The sequence below is a fragment of the Xenopus laevis genome, chromosome 4L (genome assembly GCF_017654675.1).
Source record: "Xenopus laevis strain J_2021 chromosome 4L, Xenopus_laevis_v10.1, whole genome shotgun sequence".
NCBI classification, from domain to species: domain Eukaryota; kingdom Metazoa; phylum Chordata; class Amphibia; order Anura; family Pipidae; genus Xenopus; species Xenopus laevis.
This window is the reverse complement of record NC_054377.1, coordinates 110,830,014-110,852,566: the sequence shown is the minus strand read 5'-3', so window position 1 is coordinate 110,852,566 and position 22,553 is coordinate 110,830,014. Positions and strand designations below refer to the sequence as shown.

At 38.7% G+C, this 22,553-nt stretch overlaps 1 protein-coding gene across 1 annotated transcript; it reads left to right on the top strand.

Moving 5' to 3' along the window:
• The first annotated feature begins 230 nt into the window (after nucleotides 1-230).
• LOC121403085 (meiosis inhibitor protein 1-like) lies at nucleotides 231-18,757 on the top strand. Its single transcript, XM_041590639.1, has 11 exons — nucleotides 231-434; nucleotides 6,005-6,106; nucleotides 7,367-7,477; nucleotides 9,326-9,492; nucleotides 10,499-10,583; nucleotides 10,686-10,849; nucleotides 12,701-12,782; nucleotides 13,958-14,064; nucleotides 15,950-16,081; nucleotides 16,298-16,404; nucleotides 18,376-18,757. The coding sequence occupies exons 2-11, from the start codon at nucleotides 6,070-6,072 to the stop codon at nucleotides 18,419-18,421; spliced, it is 1,038 nt and encodes a 345-aa protein (XP_041446573.1). The 5' UTR covers nucleotides 231-434; nucleotides 6,005-6,069; the 3' UTR covers nucleotides 18,422-18,757.
• Nucleotides 18,758-22,553: the final 3,796 nt, after the last annotated feature.

Genomic DNA, 22,553 nt, shown 5'->3' with positions numbered 1-22,553 from the left:
TATACAGTCAAAATATACCATCTTGGCCCAATAAGCTCTGAATTATGAACGCCTCAAAATTATATCAAATTCAGTGGAAATGTTCTGAACATGGAAATGAACTGTATCTTCATATATATATGTAAAAATAACGTGACCGATAGAGCAATGGAATGTGCAGGGAATTTCAGTATAGGAGTTTTTGTTTAGTATGCCATTAAGATAAATCTAATTTAAACCAGGGTTTTTCTACACACAGCTCAGTACAGTATTGCCTTCTTTTTACCAGGATATAATTATCAGCGGCTCAGAAGAACTGGCAAATAAAGTGCTTATCATATTAACAACTTTCTTAAACGAAAACAGCAGTGCTCATTTCTCTGCAGTGTTCTGTAGCAGAATCTTGCAAGTGTTACAGAAAATTCTAATAGAGTGTACTTCTGCAGGATTACAAGGTATGGCATATCTATAACCAGTGCTGGAATTGGGGAGGGATGCACAGGGATGCCATCCCTCCACTTGTTTATTTCTGTGAATTTGCATACCCTATTGAATACAGCACTGTTTCCATTGTAATACCGGAGCTTTCTTTTGCTCCTCCCCACTTCTGCATGCAAATAAAATGGAGAGACAAAATAAAATATGGTAAAATATATAGAAGAAAGAAGAGGAATAATGTTGGTTAATATAGAATATACTGGGTTGAAGATATAGTTGGTGAAACAGTCCAAGGTCGACGCAGAACTTTGCTGCAAAAATCTCTTTATTCACACATGTTTCGAGCAAAATTGCCCTTTGTCAAGTGTACAAATTACCAATTAACACACCATCTTTATGGGAAATAGGTGGGAGGGGAAACGAAAGTGGGTGTAAGAGTTACAATTTTATTTAGGGAGTTAACCCATTATTTACCCCCCGGGTCTAGTGCAACTATAAAACTACATTATTGCATCAAAATCGTGTCATTATACAATGGTTATTAAAAGCAATTAATAACAATTAATAAAACATTAGTAAAAAATTACTATAACACCTCCACAGTGTACAAAGTGCTTGTGTCTTCTTATAAATTATTATCCTTTAGTCATCAAAGACGTGCTGGGTAAGACAACCACTGTTGTAGGCTTCAACACAACCTGGTTGGTAAAAACATATATACAATAAAAAGCCTAGTACTGCAATTATTTTGCCTACTGGAGGATTCACTTGACACATTTGTAGCAAGCTATAGCCGCATTAACTATTTCAATTCAAGTCACCTATTAGCAACAATGTCATACATAGCCCTCAGTATAACTACTTAGTATTCAAAAAAGAGGAAAGCACACTCTATAATTAAATAAAAACGAATTTTATTGCATGCTAGTTACCCCACATGGCAACAGCATGTTGCCCAACGCGTTTCAACCTATAGAGGTCTTCATCAGGGGCACAAAAATCAAAAAAAAGGCAGACAGAACAGTACAAACAGGACAGTTAAATACCTTGTGGCACATACAGTCAATCAGTAGCAAACGATCGCACATGAGCGCGTGTGACGTCACTTCCGGTTTGCAAAGTGAGCAACACATCCCCAATGCATTATGGGAGTACTTCCGGAACGCAAATGCGTTCCAAACACCGGAAGTGAACGGAACTAGCGCATTTAATGAGAGAAGAGGGCATTCAATACAATAGTAGTGGTGCTGTCATATAAAAGAATAGTAGTATAATGTCCAAATACATTTTGATTATGTGTGATGCTCCATACTGCAAATCAATAAATCCAGATGCATTATGGGATACCCTCTGGAACGCAAATGCGTTCCACCATCAAAAGGTACCATGATGAGTGAGAGTGAAGGGCCATAAGTGGGACATTCAATCAATATGAAAACAGCAAAAAAACTATAACAAGTGAAACAAGCATGAGAGGCAATGTATCTCAAGCAATACTGCTTTAACACTTCAGATAACGCGTCCCCTTGGTCCAACATCTCACAATGGTGCATAATCAGCATGTAATGGGGTAATGAATTTAACCCCTAAAACAGAAAGAGAGAATATGTTATTAAGTAAAGTAAATATGACATTTACCACAACCATCGTATATATCAGGGCAGTCATACATACCAGGAGGTATATCTCATATGAGTCTAAGAGCATCTCCAAAGGCTGAGCATAGGCCATCCAAATTACCTGGTCTGTAAAAAGCAGGATAAATTCAATGTATCATTTAGACCCATAGGAGTAACAGTGTCTAGACGGAAAATCCATTCAGCCTCTCTCCTCAAGAGTAAGGTGTTCTTGTCAACACCCCCACCGGGGGAGATTATTTGATCAATTCCCATAAGACGTAAGGAAGATATGTTGTGATTATGTTCTCTACAATGTGTCACTAGCGGAGTGGTATCTTTCCCAATTTTTATGACACTTTTGTGTTTCAAAAATCTATCCTTAAGCTTCTGTATTGTTTTGCCTATGTAGTAAAGACCACATGGGCAGACAATCATGTAAATCACATGTGTGGATTGACACGTGATTCGATGTTTAATCTGAAATCTTTGTGCTGTTCTGGGATGTGCAAAAGATGTCCCTTGTAACATGCTATTACACACCGAACAATTGTAGCATCTGAAATTGCCGGGCTGCGGATTAGACAAAAAGTGTTGTGTCACATAATGCGACTTGTTATCAGCCTTAACCAGTACATCTCTTAAATTTTTCCCCCGTTTGTAGGCAAACATTGGAATATCTTGACAAACAGATCCCAAAATGGCATCTGTCTGTAAATGATGCCAATGTGTCTGCACAATATGTTTGATAAAGCGACTAGCCGTAGTATATTTTGTTACAAAGACCTTCTTATCTTTAGTATTGTCTCGTCTCTGCCTCTCTGTATTTACCTTGACTAACGCTTGATCCACAACTTCTTGCGTGTAACCACGCTCACGAAACCTATCAGCCATTACTGTCAATGATTTCCCCAATTCCTCTGTTTCAGATGTAATTCGTTTGACCCTAAGCATCTGTGAATATGGTAGGGCTTTGATTAGTGCCGGAGGATGAAAGCTTGTGGCATGTAAAAGATTATTGCGATCCGTTGATTTACGAAAAATACTTGTTTTGAATTTACCTGATTGGTAGGTAATCATTATGTCAAGGAATGAAACTGCAGTCTTACTCCAAGATGCCGTAAAACGAATAGTGGATGGAATATTATTTAGATAATCAATAAAGGCGACCAGGGAAGATTCATCTCCCTGCCAGAGAAAGAAGAGATCGTCTATGTAACGATAATACCCCAAAATATACTGCCAAAATTCAGATTTGTAAATGTGTTGATCTTCATACTGTGCCATAAACAAATTAGCATACGACGGGGCCACATTACTCCCCATCGCCGTACCTTGTTTTTGGGTGAGGTTATTCCCAGTGATGGCCCTCGGCACATTTTTTTCCCACACCTGTTTAACATCATTTAACACAACGTTCTCAAACATATTGATGGCCTGGTTATCTATGTCTGGCATGTAACTGCTAGGTTTTTTAGCAATACCTTCCTTTCATTAGGACATTGTTTGTTACCAATAAATTGCATTTTTAGCTTAATGTTCCTTGTGAATTTCAAAAAGTCCACTTCCCAGTTTACAGGGTCACTGATATAAGTGGGGACAAAGCCTAACCCTTTATTTAACACAGTACTCTCGGCTGTAGTTAGTTCATGGGAGGAAAGATTAACTATTAAATCCATTACCTCCTCTGCTGGCGTTTCCGATACGGGTACTGTTCTCTGGGTATTGGTTCTCTTGAATTTTTTCTTTTTCCGTCGCTTTTGTCCCTTGGCATCCGCTCGCCTAAAAAAACGGACGCTGAAGATGCAGTACTGGTTTCCGAGTCGCTTGCCTGGCTGCCGTGTTCACTTAGTGCGGCTGCGCCGTAATTCGCATTGCTTCCATGTACAGGACCTGGCAGTCCGCTCTCTTGTCCCCTGTAGCGTGGTGGGTATCTTTGGGAGCGCTGCCGCCTTCGGTCCTCTTTCCACGTGTAGACGCGGTTTAGCCTGTAATCCTCCTTGTCGCGCTCCAGTTTACTCTGCTTCCGTGCCTGTAACATCTCGCGGTATTTGCTGAGCGTCTCAGCTTGCTCCTCCAAGATGGCCGCCGGTGACTTGAATTGAAATAGTTAATGCGGCTATAGCTTGCTACAAATGTGTCAAGTGAATCCTCCAGTAGGCAAAATAATTGCAGTACTAGGCTTTTTATTGTATATATGTTTTTACCAACCAGGTTGTGTTGAAGCCTACAACAGAGGTTGTCTTACCCAGCACGTCTTTGATGACTAAAGGATAATAATTTATAAGAAGACACAAGCACTTTGTACACTGTGGAGGTGTTATAGTAATTTTTTACTAATTTTTTATTAATTGTTATTAATTGCTTTTAATAACCATTGTATAATGACACGATTTTGATGCAATAATGTAGTTTTATAGTTGCACTAGACCCGGGGGGTAAATAATGGGTTAACTCCCTAACTAAAATTGTAACTCTTACACCCACTTTCGTTTCCCCTCCCACCTATTTCCCATAAAGATGGTGTGTTAATTGGTAATTTGTACACTTGACAAAGGGCAATTTTGCTCGAAACATGTTGTGTGAATAAAGAGATTTTTGCAGCAAAGTTCTGCGTCGACCTTGGACTGTTTCACCAACTATATCTTCTACTGAATGCCAATACCAAGGACGAGGTATAGAAACAGACCTTACAGGTTAGAAAAACAGAGGGGACAAATACCACAGCCAGTGGAAACAATAGAAGTTTTCATAGAATATACTGGGTTGTGCTGTATGATGACACAATTCACAGGCTGGCTTCTGTGTTTTCTTAGAATATAAATGGTGTGCCAAGAAAAGTCATATGCACAGTTTTAATTTTGGGGTCCTAACAGACCACTTACCTGGGTTATACTGTACATACTAGGAATAAAACTCTGCATCAGAAGGAAATACCAAATTGGGTTTTCTTTAAAGTAGGTGAAACCAGAAAGTATTGGTGGGTAAGGTTTATTTTAACAGTAGGTATGGCTTATGGTTGTGGGAGGGCTATGTTTTTTCAGCACGCCGAGCTGCACTTGCCACACATAGCTTCCCTATCATCCCTCCACTTTTTTCACCCCAATTCAAGCACTGTCTATACCATGTTATTATTTCTGCTCAAATGATAACTGTACATTAATTTTTTTATAAGTTTAGTTCTTGATTCAAATATCTGCTGTAAAATATTATCAATGTATGCCCACACATTTTTTTTCCAAACACATTCATGTTTAAAGGGGAACTCTGGCTTCCAAACCAAAATTTGATAAAGAGGCCCACAAAACACAGAAACCCCTAATATACCCATCACAGTTACCTATTTGTTCAAAAATTATGAATAAATGACTTTTTCTAGGCTGAAATCCAGCTGTTTAACAGTTCTTCTCTTTCTGCATCATTTGAAATCCTGGCAGGGAAGGAGGGACTAAACGCTGATGTTACAAATTGCAACAACTTCTCCACATCTTACAGACAGCATGCATGAACTACATGACCCACAATGCATTGCACTGTGATGTTCCGTTCCTTATTGATATCACGTGTGCAGGGAATTGTGGGGTTTAGAGGATGCAGGCTAAGGACAGATTGCTGTTGATACAAAGTAACAGTCGTCAGCCAGCTCAGCAGAGTAGTCAGACAGATGAGCAGGAGAGTAGGGGGCTAGGCTTAGGGAACTGTTCCAAATCATTAAAATCATGAAAAGTCTACCTTTCTGAATAGCTTTTAAGTGCCGGCAGTTTTCAATACGTTTTTGTGATTTGCAATTTTATCCACTTTTCTTTAAAAGTTTTCTTTTCTTTTCTCTCCTTCTTGTACACTTAGGAGTGTATTACTTAGTCTACTTTCTCACTTTATATGTTAAAATGTAATTATCTTATTAAACAATCATAGGTTGTGCAACACTTAAAACACTATGTCAGTATCAATGTCCATTCATTTCCCCACAGAAAAAAACTTGCCACTGATCCTTAGGCTGCTGTATCTGGTGAAGCTTAAAAGCCAGTCAGAAGGAATGATGGACAGCACTGACTTTAAACTTCTTCATCATGGTTCGTAGAACACTTTTCTGCACTGGTCGGAAATAATTAAGAATTTTTTTTTAGTAATTCCCAAAATATTTAAATCCAGCTATCCCTAGCTAGGAGTTGTTCACAGTTAAATTAACTTTCAGTATGATGTAGAGAGTGATAGCCTGAGCCAATTTGCAATTGGTTTTCATTTTTTATTATTTGTGGTTTTTGAGTTATTTAGCTTTTTATTCAGCAGCTCTCCAGTTTGATATTTCTGCAATCTTGTTGCTAGATTCCAAATTACCATAGCAACCATGCACTGATTTGAATAAGAGACTGGAATATGAATAGGAGAGAACCTGAATAAAGGGGGGCAAGTAATAAAAAATATTAATAACAATATATTTGTAGCCTTAAAGAGCATTTGTTTTTTAAATGGGGTCAGTGACCCCCACTGGAAAGCTGGAAAGAGTCAGAAGAATAAAGCAAATAATTAAAAAACTATAAAAAAGAAAAACATTAAGGTCAATTGAAAAGTTGCTTACAATTAACCATTCTATAACATACTAAAAGTTAACCACCCCTTTAAATGGAAACTGTAGCAGTAAGAGGAAAATGGAAAGTTTCTGGTACATCTGCTTGATCTGCCTCACTGTCCAACAGGGATTCTCCTGTAGTTAGAGTAAAGGATTCTTAATGGGCACAATACACCCTAGTTCAACTCAAACTGAATAGGGATAGTGCTGTTACGCTGTACATATTTGTTGCTCATTGTTTTAATGGAAAAATCTCCACGTTTTGTGTTAGTTTTTGCACTAGTTTTGCTTCCTAACTGCGGTTCCTCCAATGATCTGTACAATGTAGTCCCTTTATATAATGAGCTCTTCTTTATCTGAAAGCCGGACAGATTGCAGTTGGGAGAAGACAGGGGTTTGTTTATACAGGAGCTGGGCACCAGGAACAAGATATTAGGAACAGGAAATTGAGTCAAAGCACAATACAAGCAAGGAATAGGCAGAGGGCATGGTTTATATAAGCTGGGGCCTAACAAGGATCAGTTTCACCAGAATTGGTACTGAAGCTGCTGAAATGCATTATACACTGCTGGAAAATCATGTAGTAAATTAAAATCTTATACTGAGTATATTTCTGTTTGGACTCTACTCAACTTGCTTTCTAGCATACAAACCAGCTTCTGGTGCTAGGGTTCATTTGTGATGTACTGATCGCATACAACATGTGATTTGTTACTACTGTGAACTGAACTTGACCACGGCCCAATTTCTTTCTGTATTGCAGTAAGCAGTTTATCTAAGAAATGTAATGTCAACAATATGAACATCTTGCAGCCTTCCTTCAACTTTATTTACTGCACCCTGCACCAGTCAAGTGCCAACTGTAGAATAAGAGGTAATAACGGCATCTCAACAACATTTTTACCTATATTAATGCTTTTATTTTTTTTATTTTTCAAAGAGGGTATAGCTGGCAAACCAGAACAGGATCTCCCCTTGCTTAGTAACAATGTTTTTACAAATAGTTAATGACTTGTAAGTTCTGAAAGTATGAAGGACTGAAGCACTATATTAGATACAGACTATACTGTTATGCCAGCATCAACCAATTAGTGTTATATTTACATGGCTGCTTTGGTTGAAACCAGCTGGACTATTGCAGGTTACACTGTGAATAGACATGGATACATCTGTCTTAGGCCACACATTTTGTACCTAAAAGCATTTCAGGTATATCCTTAAGACTCACTGTGATACCTAGGCACACATTTCCATACTGTTAGTTGTAACTTCTGCAGATAAATGAAAGTATTTACTTGACTCTTATAGGTGTTAAAATAAAAGATACAAAATATGTATTGCCACCGGAAAAGTCTTTCTTATACTGACATATGCAGTGTAGCACTAGAATATAATTTAGCAATACATGGGCAGGTGGTTTTCTAAAAGTCCCTGTGCTTGTGGGGGTACATAGTTATTCCTTACAAGTATGTTAGAGAACATCTCAGACAGATAGAAAGGAGAAAAGATCTCCAATAATTTGTAGACCTGCATTTTGCCTACTGGGACATCTAGAGGAAATCACTTTACCCTCCAGTGATAGACTGTGTCTACAGCAGCTTTTACACTACACAAAGAAACTATTTTGCATACATGGAAAGCCTTGGAGCCTCCTACCCTTGTGTTTTTTTATTATTTATTATTAAACTGACATACGCAGGGTCGGACTGGTGGGCCCCGACCTTCATGGGCCCCCTGTCGGGCCAGACCCCCTCTCCCGATATTGGGGTGGGCGCTGTGCAGCGCCAACCTCGCATGCGCGCCGAGTGGTGCCATTTGCGCATGCGCGTGGTGCCGGCTGTGCATGAGCACCAATCACAATGAGGGAGCAGTGGGGGCTGGAAGGGGGGTCCTGGACAGCATTCCCGGTGGGCCCCCCCAGTCCGACACTGGACATACGTGTCATGAGGTTGCCTGGACAATATCAGGAAAATATGGGAGGGATGACTTGCTGACCCACAGACCCAGAGCTCTATAAATAATGATATGTTTTACATGATAATGTATATTTGCATGACTGGAAACTGTGTCTCTTCTCATTAACAAATCAATAAAGATAATCTTTCATAAAAGAAAGGAACAAAGAACAAGAGGCCACCCTTTTACACTTGAGAAACAAAACAAACACCACAAATGGTTCTTCAAAGTGAGGGAATGATGCTGTGGAATATCTGCCTACTGCCTGGTGTGATGACAAATTCAAGGGGCTTGGATGACTTTGACACATAGGGGTTATTTATTAAACTCCAAATGCCAAAAACCTGAATTTTTTTACTTGTCAATGGGAGAAGTCCCAAAGATATCTTGATCTGTGCTGGGTTTCGTGCAATAATCTGAAGATTTTGTGGTTTTCGGGCAAAAATCAAAAAGAAATCTGAAAAAATTTAAGCGATTCATTTTTTTCACAATTTTTTCATGTTTATTCCCACACAAGAATTTTTCAGGAAAATGTATTGATAAAAAAAAGAAAAGACGTGTAAGAGTAGGGAAATCAAGGTTTTTTTCTGTGGAATTCTTTCATTCACTATTAAATCAATCTCCTCTTGTCTTTTATGTGTGTAGCAGGTTCTTTTCAGATCTCCTATACATGCTTGAACTATTTTGAATTGTAATTTTTTTATGATAAAAAATAAAAACTTGATTGATACATTATAATCAATGTATTTCACCATTGATATTTCAGGGACAGCTATGCTTCTTTCCAACTGCAGCCTCATTGACCGGATAGAGCAAATGTTAGCACTTACATGGGCTCCCTCCTCTTCCAGTGAATCATTACAGACTCTGTGTTGCTCTTCATGGTTTATTACCTCCACTTTGGTACATTTACAGCACTGTTACAATTTGGAGGTTAGCAGTTTTAATGATTTTAATTGTTTTTTTTTTCTTTTACATTATTTATTATTATTATTTATTTATTATTTCCCGTGTCTTCCATGCACAAGTACTGTTTGTCATTTACTTTATGTAGCATGAATCTAAAAGTAAAAATCTGTGTACAAAATGCATTTGGAAACAAGATACAGGTATGGAACCTGTTATACAGAATGCTCGGGACCTAGGGGGTTTCTTAATTTGGATCTCCATACCTTAAGGGGCAAATTCATTATGGTTGAATATCGAGGGTTAATTAACCCTCGATATTCGACTGTCGAATGTAAATCCTTCGACATCAAAGTCGAAGGATTTACCGCAAATAGTTTGATCGAACGAAAAATCGTTTGATCAAAGGATTAAATCCTTTGAATCGTTCGATTCGAAGGATTTTAATCCATTGATCGAACGATTTTTCTTCGACCAAAAAAACATTAGAAAGCCTAAGGGGGCCTTCCCCTTAGCACTTCGGTAGGTTTTAGGTGGCGAAGTAGGGGATCGAAGTTTTTTTAGAGAGACAGTACTTCGACTATCAAATGGTCGAATAGTCGAGCGATTTTTAGTTCGAATCGTTCGATTCGAAGTCGTAGTCGAAGGTCGAAGTAGCCAATTCGATGGTCGAAGTAGCCAAAAAAAACATTCGAAATTCGAAGTTTTTTTATTCTATTCCTTCACTCGAACTAAGTAAATGGGCCCCTGTCTACTAGAAAATCATGTAAACATTAAATAAACCCAATAGGTTGGTTTTGCTTCCAATAAGGATTAATTATATCTTAGTTTGGATCAAGTACAATGTACTTTTTTATTATTACAACGAAAAAGGAATTTGTTAAAATTTGTATTATATTAATTCCATACCTGTAATTCCATACATCTCGTACTGCTGAACTGTTTAAAGAGAAACCAAAAATGAACTTCTGTCAAATGGTCTGTGTGATTTCATATTTGTATTCATTATATCTAACAATTTATGTTGTGATAGGTTCACAGAACCCTCCATGTGGATTTGGATAAAATGCTACACCTCATTTCTTTCAGTAGTCCAGGAAAATCCCCCTTGTTATTAGGTACAGGTTGGACTGGGTGAATTATAATAAAACATTTGCTGATTTGCAATTTCCTGATTGTTTTGTAATGCATTTTGTATATTTCTCCATTCTTTCTTCCAGTCAGCATCATTCAGCTGCTGAAAACACTACTCAGACAATCATTTTCATCAGCTCTGCTCAAAACAAAGCTGTCAGATCAGCCACTGGATGAATCCACTCTACAGCCTCTGAATACTCAAAGTACTCTCTATCTTGTTGCAGCTTTGCAGAACTTTCTAATACAGGTATCTTAGCAGTCATGATGGCATTGTGATCATTGTAGATTAATGACGATTGCTACATTAAAAACCCATAAAAGTGATAGGGCAATGGAAAAGATTGGTGGAGATATTCAACTGAAAATATGAGAAAGTGAGAGAGCAAAACATGGGCATCCACAGTAAGTTTTCCATTGGGGGGAGTGCAGGCAAGTGAAAGCATTACAAGTTTACTTATACCAATATTTTGGTATTTCAGCACATGAGCACAGTGTGTCTGTACCCATGCAATGCAGTGCTTGTCAGTGCAGAGACACGAGTGAGTAGACACCTGAAGAAACTGCCACGTGTGACACTAGCCAAAGATAAACTTCAGCTTTTGCCTCTGTATTGTGTTCTGATACGTGTACTTTTTGTATTCATGTTGTAAAGTTTTAAAGGAGAACTAAAGCCTAACTAAACAAGTAGGGCAGAAATGTTGTACATTATGTTTTGGGCTTCTGTACCAGCCCAAGGCAACCACAGCCATTTAACAGTAAAGATCTGTGCCTCCAAAGATGCCCCTGTAGCTCCCCATCTTATTTTCTGCTGATTCACTGCACAAGCTCTGTGCTGTTGTCATTGAGCTTAGGGACCCACTAACAATATACAGTACACATAGAATATATATGTCACAATATAAGGCTGATTAGTAATTAATACAGATAATTACTTCATGGCAGCACAGGAACTAGCATGATAATTTAATAATCAGCCTTGTAACATCAGTTTATATTACAGACCAACATTTTCTGCTTGATAATTTGTGACAACCCCTAAGCTTAGCTTTTCAACAGCTGCTCAGAGCCCACTGAGCATGTGAGCGTCACAGACACTTTCCAAGATGGTGACCCCGTGACAAGTTTGAAGTCCTGGAGCATTGCTGCTGCTGAGAAGCTGAAACTTTAGGCTGGTACAATAAGCTCAGTATGTAAAATATGGCAGTTTTAACCATATTAATTCTTAGGGTTTAGTTCTCCTTTAAGTGTCACAGTAACTGTTTCCTTCGCGACTGAATGAACATCAGTTCAGCTCCCTATTGCCTCTTATGTGTATGCATTGACAGGAAAGGAATCGGACCGCATACGTGCGGAATTTGGTCGGAAAACACTGGTGTGTGTAGTAGCAAACAGATTTCACTTCTATCAACACATACAAATAGTGACCAAGTCAGTTTATTCTCTACTGACGGAGGAACACTCTGGGGCTTATTTATAAACTTTGCGCAGGGCTGGTTCGCACAGTGAATATATTTGCCCTACGCATGGTTACATTTCTTAAGCTGAATAAGAGTGTGCAAACAGAAATGTGATTTTTTTTTTCACAATGCAAATGTCTATAAGAGCTATTTAAATATGTCAAAAATCGCAAATGGCATTTGAATTACACCGCAACTTTGGTGGCGGAGAAAATATCGGCAAAACCGTTTCTCAAATTGCGAATTTAAGTTACTGTCAACACTATTTTTTGCACTCAACAACCTCACACAGAGGGCACCTCCGTTTCATTTGTGAGCCATTTGTGAAAATTTATTCATAATGCGAATTTGCAGAACTGGAAAGTTGGGCAGAGCAGTGCAATATATTAGCGTTCAGAAAAAAAGCATGTGCAGAACAACCATTTGCAAATAAATATGTGCTGTGCAAACTCTATAAATGACCCCCTCTGTGTTTCAAAATATGACTAAATCCTTATTCTCATTTATGTCTCTACTCATTTTTTTAATTACCTTACATACTACACTATGTAATTCAATTATGTTTTTATTTGTATTCAATTAGAACCTCTTTTAGCACATAGCTGAATTAATTCATTTTCTACCATTTTGCTCTTCGACAGAAGCACCTTCTTCTTGTGCAGGCGTCCATTGGCTGCCTTGGATCTCTCTTAGAATTTCTGTTTATCAAAAACAAAGATATTGGTAAAGCTGAAGTATTCTAAACATACAACTTTTAATTGGTGATTTTATATACATCATTTTGTGTTTTGATAGGTAAAAAGGCAAACACTTTCTGTAGATGTTCTATTAGAAATGAGTGTTTTGGCATTTTGTATAACATTGTCATAGAATTCTTATGGGTTATAAAAAAAAATAAGGTTTGAATAACCAGAAGTGCTGGTGTACAATTCCACATGCACAAACTAAACATGATTTCACATATTTGACATACGTCTGGGGTACATAAGTCAAGTAACATCATTTTGTTTCCCTGGCACAGTTAGAATAGGGAAAGTAAACATGTGACTGGATGATCTGGGTTACTGTACCAGGGTAAGACCCATGCCTGTTACAGAATATTTTCCCTTATGATCATGATCAGATCATGTACGTTTTCAATTAGAAAAGCAGGACAGCACTACATAAAGGGGGTTATTTGCTAAAACAAATTTTCCTCATAAAACAAACTCAACCAAACTCCCATCCACAATTTTAGCTTATTTATTAATCAAATAACTCAAAAAATTTGGTTCAGGAAAAGTTTCTGTAAAATCGTGAAAAAACTCGAATTGTACCCATTTTTTATATTTGATTCCACGATTTTTTCCAAGTTATCGCCCGAAACCCCCAAATTTTTCGGAATATAATATAAAACCCAGACCACGATATCTTAAAATTGTAAAAGAGACATTTGCAATTGACTTCAACAGGATCTCGACAGGTTTGAGATTGAGTATTTTTGGATCTGGACTTTTAGCAGCTTCAGGGTATAATAAATCTTGAAAATTTGAGTTTTCTCCTTTAAAAGCCCCACCAAAAAAAGCTGAGCTTTAATAAATAACCCCCATAAAAAAAATACCAACAACCATAAATGTAAAAACCATTGGCATCTACCTTTAACAATAATTCTCCATTTGTATCTGTTATAGAAAATACTTCATATTTCACACTGTAATCCAAAAAATTAAAGACTTTGATGCCCAAATATTTTATTTATAAACATGATTCAGATCCCATATTTAACACAAATAACAAAAGAACTGTTTTCAGCCATAACAACTTGAGAAACAGTTTGTATTAGATAAGATAACACATGGCATTGTGGGTTTAATATCACTATGTACTAATGTTTATTTGTGCTATGTTTCTTTCTCTAGCATTTCATGTGGCTTCACAACCATCCAATCACTTTGTATTGTTCACATGTCTGAACGGTGCACAGAGCGGTTTCCTGCAGCGTGGCGTCCTTCGCTTTATGAGTATGGTGAGGAGGAACAGACTTACTTGTATAGATTTGAATTACTAAAAGCTATCTCGATCATTTAGAAGGAACATGTGGTATTGCAAACTCTAGTGAAGCAGAATATTTTCTCTGAATTTTGATCATAATGTTATGATGGGCTCTCACTCTCATAACCTTATGATGGGCCCTCACTGTCCAAATTAATGGGAATTCTATCTAAAGATACTAGCAATTTTATATGGCTAATATCTAGCTGTCAGCAGGCAGATTTGCTTCAGAACTTTTAAAAGGTTTAACTGAAACCTTTTTGGCATCTTTGCATATTCCTCTTGGTTCCTCCAAATTTTAGCACTGCACACACAGCTGAAGCAAAGCAGCAGTATCAGTAGGTGCAGGCCAGCCCTGTCCTTACTGTCTGCCATGGCCCTATTGCTGCCTCCCCCCCCCCCTTCTGCTATTTACCAATGTAGTACCAATAAATGCAGTCAACAATGTATTCGTGGTGGAGAGATGCCAGTCTCTGTGCTCCAATATTGAGTGCAGAGACCTGCGTCCATTGGCCCAGGGGCAGAATACAGTGTGCAAAGTGCAAAGAAATGGCTTAATGGGGTATTTTTGCATTTGCACCAAATAAGTCAAATCCTATACACCGTCCAAACCGGTACAACGTGATACCTGAATCTGCATAGAATGGGAGGTGTTACTTATCACATAATCTATGATTATACAAATATATAAAGTTGAAACAGACTAGAACATAGGCAATGCTTTAGTCTGCAATCACCCTTTATTGGTGCTTAAAGGAGAAGGAAAGCTCCAAGGCAGTTTATTGCCAATAGATTAACCACAATAGTGCAATTTAGAACGCTATATTTATTCTGCAGCATGCTTTACCATACCTGAGTTAAAAGATCTAGAAGATGCCTCTGTTTGTTTAGGATAGCAGCCACCATATTAGCTTGGTGTGACATCACTTCCTGCCTGAGTCTCTCCCTGCTCACTCATATCTCTGGGCTCAAATTACAACAGGGAGGGGGGAGAGGAGCAAACAGAGCATGCTCAAGCCCTGGAATTTTAAGATGAAAGCAGGAAGTCTGATACAGAAGTCCATGTGTACATAATAGAAGGAAATAAATGCTGTGTTTCTTTTGACAGAGGACTCAGAGCAGCATTACTTTGAGGGGTTACTGGTGTATTTATATAGACCTTTCTGATAAAGCTTACTTAATTTTAGCCTTTCCTTCTCCTTTAATCACAACATGTTCAGGGGCTAGTCCCTTGTTCAAGTGATTGTTCACAGTGAGGGATTATTTATAAACACAGGGCAAATTTGCACCTGGGCAGTAACCCATGGCAACCAATCAGATGATTGCTTTCAGAGTTCAACCCGCAGCTGGCTGAAAAAAGCTGATCACTGATTGGTAGCTATTGGTTACTGCCCAGGTGCATATTTGCCCAGTGTTTATAAATGAGCCCCAATGTTAATGTCTGTATAATTATTATTAATGGTGCCCTATCGTTTCATTATCATTTTGTTTGTAAATGGAAAAACTTAAAAATATATTATGAAAAAAAGAAGCCTTTAGCAACACAGACACAGGAGTTACAAGCAACACCACTGTCACTGCTCACAATATTATTGCCAGTGGAATTGTCCTGCAGGTGCATTGTTTTTAGTTTGTTTTTAGTTTGCAATACCTCAACATACCCCATCTCTACTATATACAAATATACTTCTACTTATCAATTCTTACATGTAGTTTTTTTCATTGTACCAAATTCTAAAATGAATCACTTTATAACTGATTTAGCCACTGTCAATCAGTAGAAACAGATACGTTGATAGATTCCATCTTATTCACACAGTATATGTGACACTTAACTGAATGTGTTGCTTTGTTTAAAGCTCCTAAAGTACAGCTGCACTGATACTCTTCCTCTGTTTGAGATGAAGCAAGTTATTGAGAATGCAGCAAAAATCCACTTATCAGACATTCCCTTTTCTGTTGCTGTGGAATTAAGGGACTTCTTGCTGCAGGTAAGCATTTACCTTTAATCCCTGCAGTTAGGTTTGCCACCTGGCCAGTATTTTACCAGCCTGGCTGGTAAAAATGATGGTTGATTCCAATGTTATTAATATAAAAAGTTAAATATATAGGAAGGTTGGTAATTTTCTATGGAAAAGGTGGCAACCCTACCTGCGGTGCTAAGGCTGTTGGGAAATGCGTGCCAAGTCACTGTCTGTATCCTATAGCTTCAGGGCACAAAATGTGCCATCGGAGATGCAGAAAGTAGCATCATAAATGAACTTCTTGACAAAGTCAGCTGCATTCAGGAGCCACCGGGAACACAAGACTTGCTGTATCCTTTACACATGTTCATTCCTGTGTACTCTAGTAACACTTTTCTGCTTTTCATCACATGACTTTCTTACTCTTTCCCTTTTCTCTTATTTTTTTCCTCCCCTATTTTTGTTTTCTACTCTTAATATCCTCCTTCTTTAGCCCTCAGCCCTTCCCTTCTAAGCTCTCGTCACTCAGTCCTCCCTCCTCAGCCCTTCTCTTCCGTTCTCAAAGCCGATGTAGCACCTATTTGGCGATATTTCATCAAATACCCACTAGCAGGGTAGAGCATTGGCTACATGCAACTTACACAACAGGGTCAGGGCCTTCGCCATGTGGAAGTGTTCCCTCTACGGTGTAGTGCAACTACATCCCTCAGGCTACTGTGCATACAAACATACAAAAGATGGGCGCCAGGAGGTTCTTATGGTACAAACAGTAACGGTTTATTGAACTATGCACAAGGCAAGTGACCACAGGTTTGTTACGCACGCAGGAGATGAGGCAATAGCACAAAACTCACACAGAGCTGCAGGCATTAGGCATTTCATAAGGAAGAGCCTCCATTAGGCATTTGCAGAATTCACACACATTCCCTCCTGGAAGTTGTCAGGAAAGCAGCTTCTACCCTACAGTCCCTCTTCACTGAGGTCCCTGACTGGAGGCAACACACAGAGCCTCTGGGAAGCTACTCCCTTACTGCAAATCCTTGTTGGAGCTTCAGCTACTCTTTCTCTCTATCCTATCTGCCTTTCTCTCCTAGAGAGACTATGACAAGTCTGCCCTAGTGTAACTATTCCTCATTCACAGGGTTTCCTGGTCCCCGAATTCTTCTCCAAAGCACATGGGCCTTTCTGGGCCTAGCTGTACCCAGGCTCCCCTGGGCACACCCAACTGGATCACCATCCACAGGCCAAAGAGAAAGAGGCCACTCCCACACTATATAGCAGTGTTATAGCAGGAAGCTGTCATTACCTCTCTGGGCAGATCACACTAATAAAAGGGTGGGGGCCTTAAAGCTGCAGGGCAGATTAACCCATAGTGGCCCCTACACTTACATGACAACGCTAGCTCACAAATGTAAACGCAGAGCACGGAGGGTTAAAGGGGAAGGAAACCCTTTTGGTGCAAAACCCCTCCCCCCGTAGTCCCCCTTCCCTCCTGTCCTACCTCCCCCCCTGGGCAAATGCCCCTAACTTGGTAGTCACCCCTCCGTTCAGGTCCTCTCTTGCCGAGTTGACGGGCTCCATCTTCGTCCGAGCGCTCTTCTTCCTGTTTTGATCTACGTTTGGTGGCGCATGCGCAGTAGGAGGCATTTGCCGGTTGGATCTACTATGCATGCGCCCGAATTTCACGATTTATTTTTTCGGAAACTTCGTGACTTTCGGCGCATGCGCAGTAGATCCAATTCATCATGTACTGTCTCTTTAAAATTTCGACTTCGATCATTCGCCATCTAAAACCTGGCGAATTGCTATTTTAGCCTATGGGGGACCTCCTAGAACCTATTTGGAGTCAATTTGTGGACTTTGAAAAATCAAAGCTTTTTTTAGTAAAAACTTAGAATAGATTCGATTGAATGCGCTATTCCTTCCATTCGAACAATTCGAATTTGGCCGAATACGGACCTTTTCGCCTTTAAAAACAACCGAAATTAAGTCGAAATTTTTTTAATAGAATTTCAATGTTTTTTCAATTCGAAATTCTACCCTTGATAAAGATGCCCCTTAGAATCAATGTCTGTAAAATTGAGTTTTTACTGTAAAAAAAATAATCCAAAAACAACATTGTTAAAATGTATTGAGAAACAGTTTCATCCGCATTAGCAGTAACTCCACTTCTACCCCAGATCTAACAATGTGGCTTCTCTATCCTGAAAACTTGACCAATATAAACCTCAACACTAACACATAGATCTGTTTATATTCTCCTTATGTTTTCTTTTTTTTTTTGGTGAAACTTCTTAAATTCCTTTACTAAACCATGTTAGATGTGTCAATGGAATAATAGTGTCACTGTCTCATGTGACAGGCTGAAGACGAGTAAAAAACCTGGTCCATGTGAAGTCCAAAGTCCATGCTGGCCTGAAATATTTTTGATTGGGTTTGGTCATCAGATGCGCATACAGTACATACCCCTATGTTTCTGTAAGTGATGGAAGCCTGGTTCCAGCCTCCGCTGTAATATTTTGCTTTGTAGTTTATTGATGTTTTCTAGTATCAGAGTGTTACCCGTAGATCAAAACCAGAAAGTACAAAGTAGGTAATAACTTTTATTGGCTAACTTAGTCCATTATAAAATGCAAGCTTTCTGGACTACTTAGATCCCTGCTCCATGCATGGTGTATACAGCAAATGACATTTATCCAGACTAGTATACCCTATGCTGTATACAGCAAATGACATTTATCCAGACTAGTATACCCTATGCTGTATACACCATGCCTCAAACAGGGGCCTAATCAGCTTGTATATATTTTCTTTTTTTCTAGGATGAGAACAGTTCCCTGACAGTTTAGGAGTATTAAGATGTTATGTAGTTGCATAGTATTACTTGTGCCGAGACTTTGTTCTATAAAGTTATTACATACTGGGGATTATTTCAGCCTCATCTCCTGCTGTACATCTTCCTGATTAATAAATGGCACTGAGGTGGCTTTATATAGTAACATATTTTTCTTTTTTTGCACATATATAACAATGTGTATTTTTCAGTATATTTGCAAAGCCAGGGGAATAAATGTTTGGTTTTTATTAGGGGTGCACGAAATCCACTATTTTGGATTCGGCCAAACCCCCGAATCCTTCGTGAAAGATTCGGCCGAATACTGAACTGAATTTGCGTATGCAAATTAGGGATGGGAAGGGGAAAACATTTTTTACTTCCTTGTTTTGTGACAAAAAGTCACATGCTTTCCCTCCCCGCCCCTAATTTGCATATGCAAATTTGGATTCGGTTTGAATGGGCAGAAGAATTCGGCCAAATCCTAATCCTGCTGAAAAAGTCAGAATCCCTAGATTTTATTACGGCACTGGTTTTCATACTCTTTGGGTTCAAGATCTGCTTTTGGTCAACAATTTGGTCAGAAACCCCCCTTTCACACTTTACTGAGGTTACAGTTGGGAAACTATTAGTGATGGTCCCCCAAAGCTCATCTGAACTGGTTTTATAGCCGGAGCATTGCTGCATTGTTCCCGGGTCCTACTATGGATTATAGCCAAGGATCTATCTGCTCTGCTTTTGACACCTCAAAATTGTAATGTGTGTGTGATTGGAGCTTAGATTGTAAATTCCACAGGGGCAGGGATTCATTCCATGGTTTTCTTGCATTTATATGGTCACAGAGTTTTAGATTTCATACATATATTGGTTGTTATCAAGGATTTTGATAAGGGATCCCCATATCTGTAGCATATCTGTAGCATTTTTAAACTTTGAGTTAGTCATGTCACATGGGGCATTTTCTCAGCTAGTGCCCCAATAAGGACAGTGGCATTGAACTGCTGCTCTGAATTAATGGATACCCCAAATAACGCTGAGTGAATCTGAATGGTGGGGAACTTTGGGGCCAGGTTCAATTTGAGCAAGTTCTTTATTAAATCCAATAGTGACGTACTCATTGTGGGCAAGAATAATATATCCCAAGTGGAGAATCAAATCCAAGAAAAAGCTACTCATCGTGGGTAAGAATGATATAATCCTAGTGGAGAATCAAATCCAAGAGTGACGTACTGATTGTGGCCAAGAATTCTATATCCCTAGTGGAGAATCATATTGGAAGAGGATTACATGAACCTGACACAATGAGCTCATTGGTAAGTTTGAATAGCCATATAAATATCAGCAGGCTGTATATAGTGGTGGGCGAATCTGTGCCGTAAAATTAGCAAAACGGGCGACAATTTTTACATGCACAACTTTTTTGTCCAAATGCATTAGTCATTGGGCGTCAAAATTATTTTTTTTTTTTATCACCGGAGAATGTTTGCAGCAATTTTGCGAAACAATTTGCAGGTGGTGTAATGCGGAAATTCACTGCGTATCCATGCCTGGCGAATAAATTCACCCACCATTAGTGATGTCACAAGTATCTCTTCATGATCTGCTGCTTTGCTGTAGCTCCTCAATCTTCCACTTTCCTGCACTTACAGTTCTTGTAAAAAAAAAAAAAAAAAATTATATACAGACACCTATATATACTGTTATATAGTACACCTGCCCCCTACTTTTACCCTAACATGCACGTCATTCACATTCCTGATGCTGCTTGTTTTTCTGTGTTGAAATCTGCCCTGTCTGTGTACAAATAGACCAATGTTCCAATGATCCAGGACTTCAAACTTGTCACAGGGGGACACCATCTTGGAAAGTGTCTGTGACACTCACATGCTCAGTGGGCTCTGAGCAGCTGTTGAGAAGCAAAGCTATGGGGTCGTTGCAAATTATCAAGCAGAAAATGAGGCTGGTCTGTAATATAAGCTGATGCTACAGGGCTGATTATTAAATTCTAATGCTAATTGCACTGGTTTCTGTGCTGCCATGTAGTAATGATCTGTATTAATTACTAATCAGCCTTATATTGTGACATTTCTATTCTATGTGTACTGTATATTGTGAGTGGGTACCTAAGCTCAGTGACAGCAGCACAGAGCAGTGAATCAGCAGAAAGGGGGAGCTACTGGGGCATCTTTAGAGACACAGATCTTTACTGCTAAAGGACTGTGTTTGCCTTGGGCTGGTACAGAGCCCCAAATATAATGTACAACATTTCTAGCCTACTTATTTAGTTAGGCTTTAGTTCTCCTTTAAATATTCTATATCTGGCTTGTTTCACAAGTGTTCTTATATTGCCATATAAATGCCGGGACACTGCTAGTTGAGATTTCACTCTGCTTCAGCAGCATTTCCCCCATTGTATCTGTACAACTTCTGCAACATGTCCGGCACTAGTCTCTCCATTTGTAAAACCGGTGCAATTGGAAATGAGTTTAGGAGAATTCAAATCAGTCAAAATATTTACAGACCTTTATTAAATCTTTACAATCATGTCAAATACACAAGGATATATACACAATATACACACCCAGGCCTTTAACAGTACATACACTTGTGCGGCACATTTGTACCCGACAATGAAAATACAAAAAAAAACCTGCCAGGACCAAGAATGGCAATGAATGATGCTGCGCATGGAATTGAGCGGAGTCAATGAATATCAATGCACCTGTATGGGCTAGTTCTTTTCATAGGGTGCTACTCACTAATAACACAAATAGCCCGTCATATAAAGCATAATAATAATTAATAAGAGGGACACAAGGGCAAATGACAGAAACTATTACTGTTTCACAAATACGTGTCATTTACATGCAAATATGGCATCTTCTCAATGGGAGAGGACACGTGAGAGGAGCTGCAGTTCTTCCACTCTGAACTCAACATCATTTACAGTAGCTATACAATTCATTGAGGGCTGCCCACACACAAAGTAATATGGTAATATATCATAAATAATCAGCCTATCACAGTCTGCCAATGTGTCAGCTGACCCAGATGTGAGTTCCTCACTCCCATGTCCATGGAAATAAATTTCACAAACATGGGGATGAATTATAACAAATGCCTCTATATCAGACAGCATTTATTGTGCACTGGCATAAGTATATCTATATATCTGAGTGTTAAACAAAGAATAATTGTATTATATAAGCACCGGTCATATAACAAGGGAGAGAAAAATCCACAAGCTGTAACTGGGAGCGTCCAGGGAATGAACCTTTGGAAAAGCAGAACCTTCCATCCAAAGCATCCGTTTTAGCATCAGACAAATAGCAGAACACAAAGCAGATTTCTGTTCATATGGGGGCCCCCATACACTGCATTTATATTCACAGAGGTCTAATGTACAATGCTTGCTTTATCATTATACGGGTATGGGATCCATTATCTGGAAACCCATTATCCAGAAAGCTCCGAATTATGGACAAGCTGTCTCTCATAGACTCCATTTTATCCAAATAATTGAAATTTTTAAAAATATGTACTTTTTCTCTGTAATAATAAAACAGTAGCTTGTACTTGATCCCAACTAAGATATAATTAATCCTTATTGGAAGCAAAACCAGCCTATTGGGTTTATTTAATGTTCATGTGATTTATAGTAGACTT

Excerpts from the sequence above, each read along its gene's own strand:
- LOC121403085 (XM_041590639.1), top strand. The coding sequence starts at position 6,070 with ATGATGGACAGCACTGACTTTAAACTTCTTCATCATG. Across the intron at positions 6,107-7,366 it reads CTTTAAACTTCTTCATCATG|TAAGCAGTTTATCTAAGAAA; the intron begins GTTCGTAGAACA and ends TCTGTATTGCAG. Across the intron at positions 14,065-15,949 it reads TCCTTCGCTTTATGAGTATG|CTCCTAAAGTACAGCTGCAC; the intron begins GTGAGGAGGAAC and ends CTTTGTTTAAAG.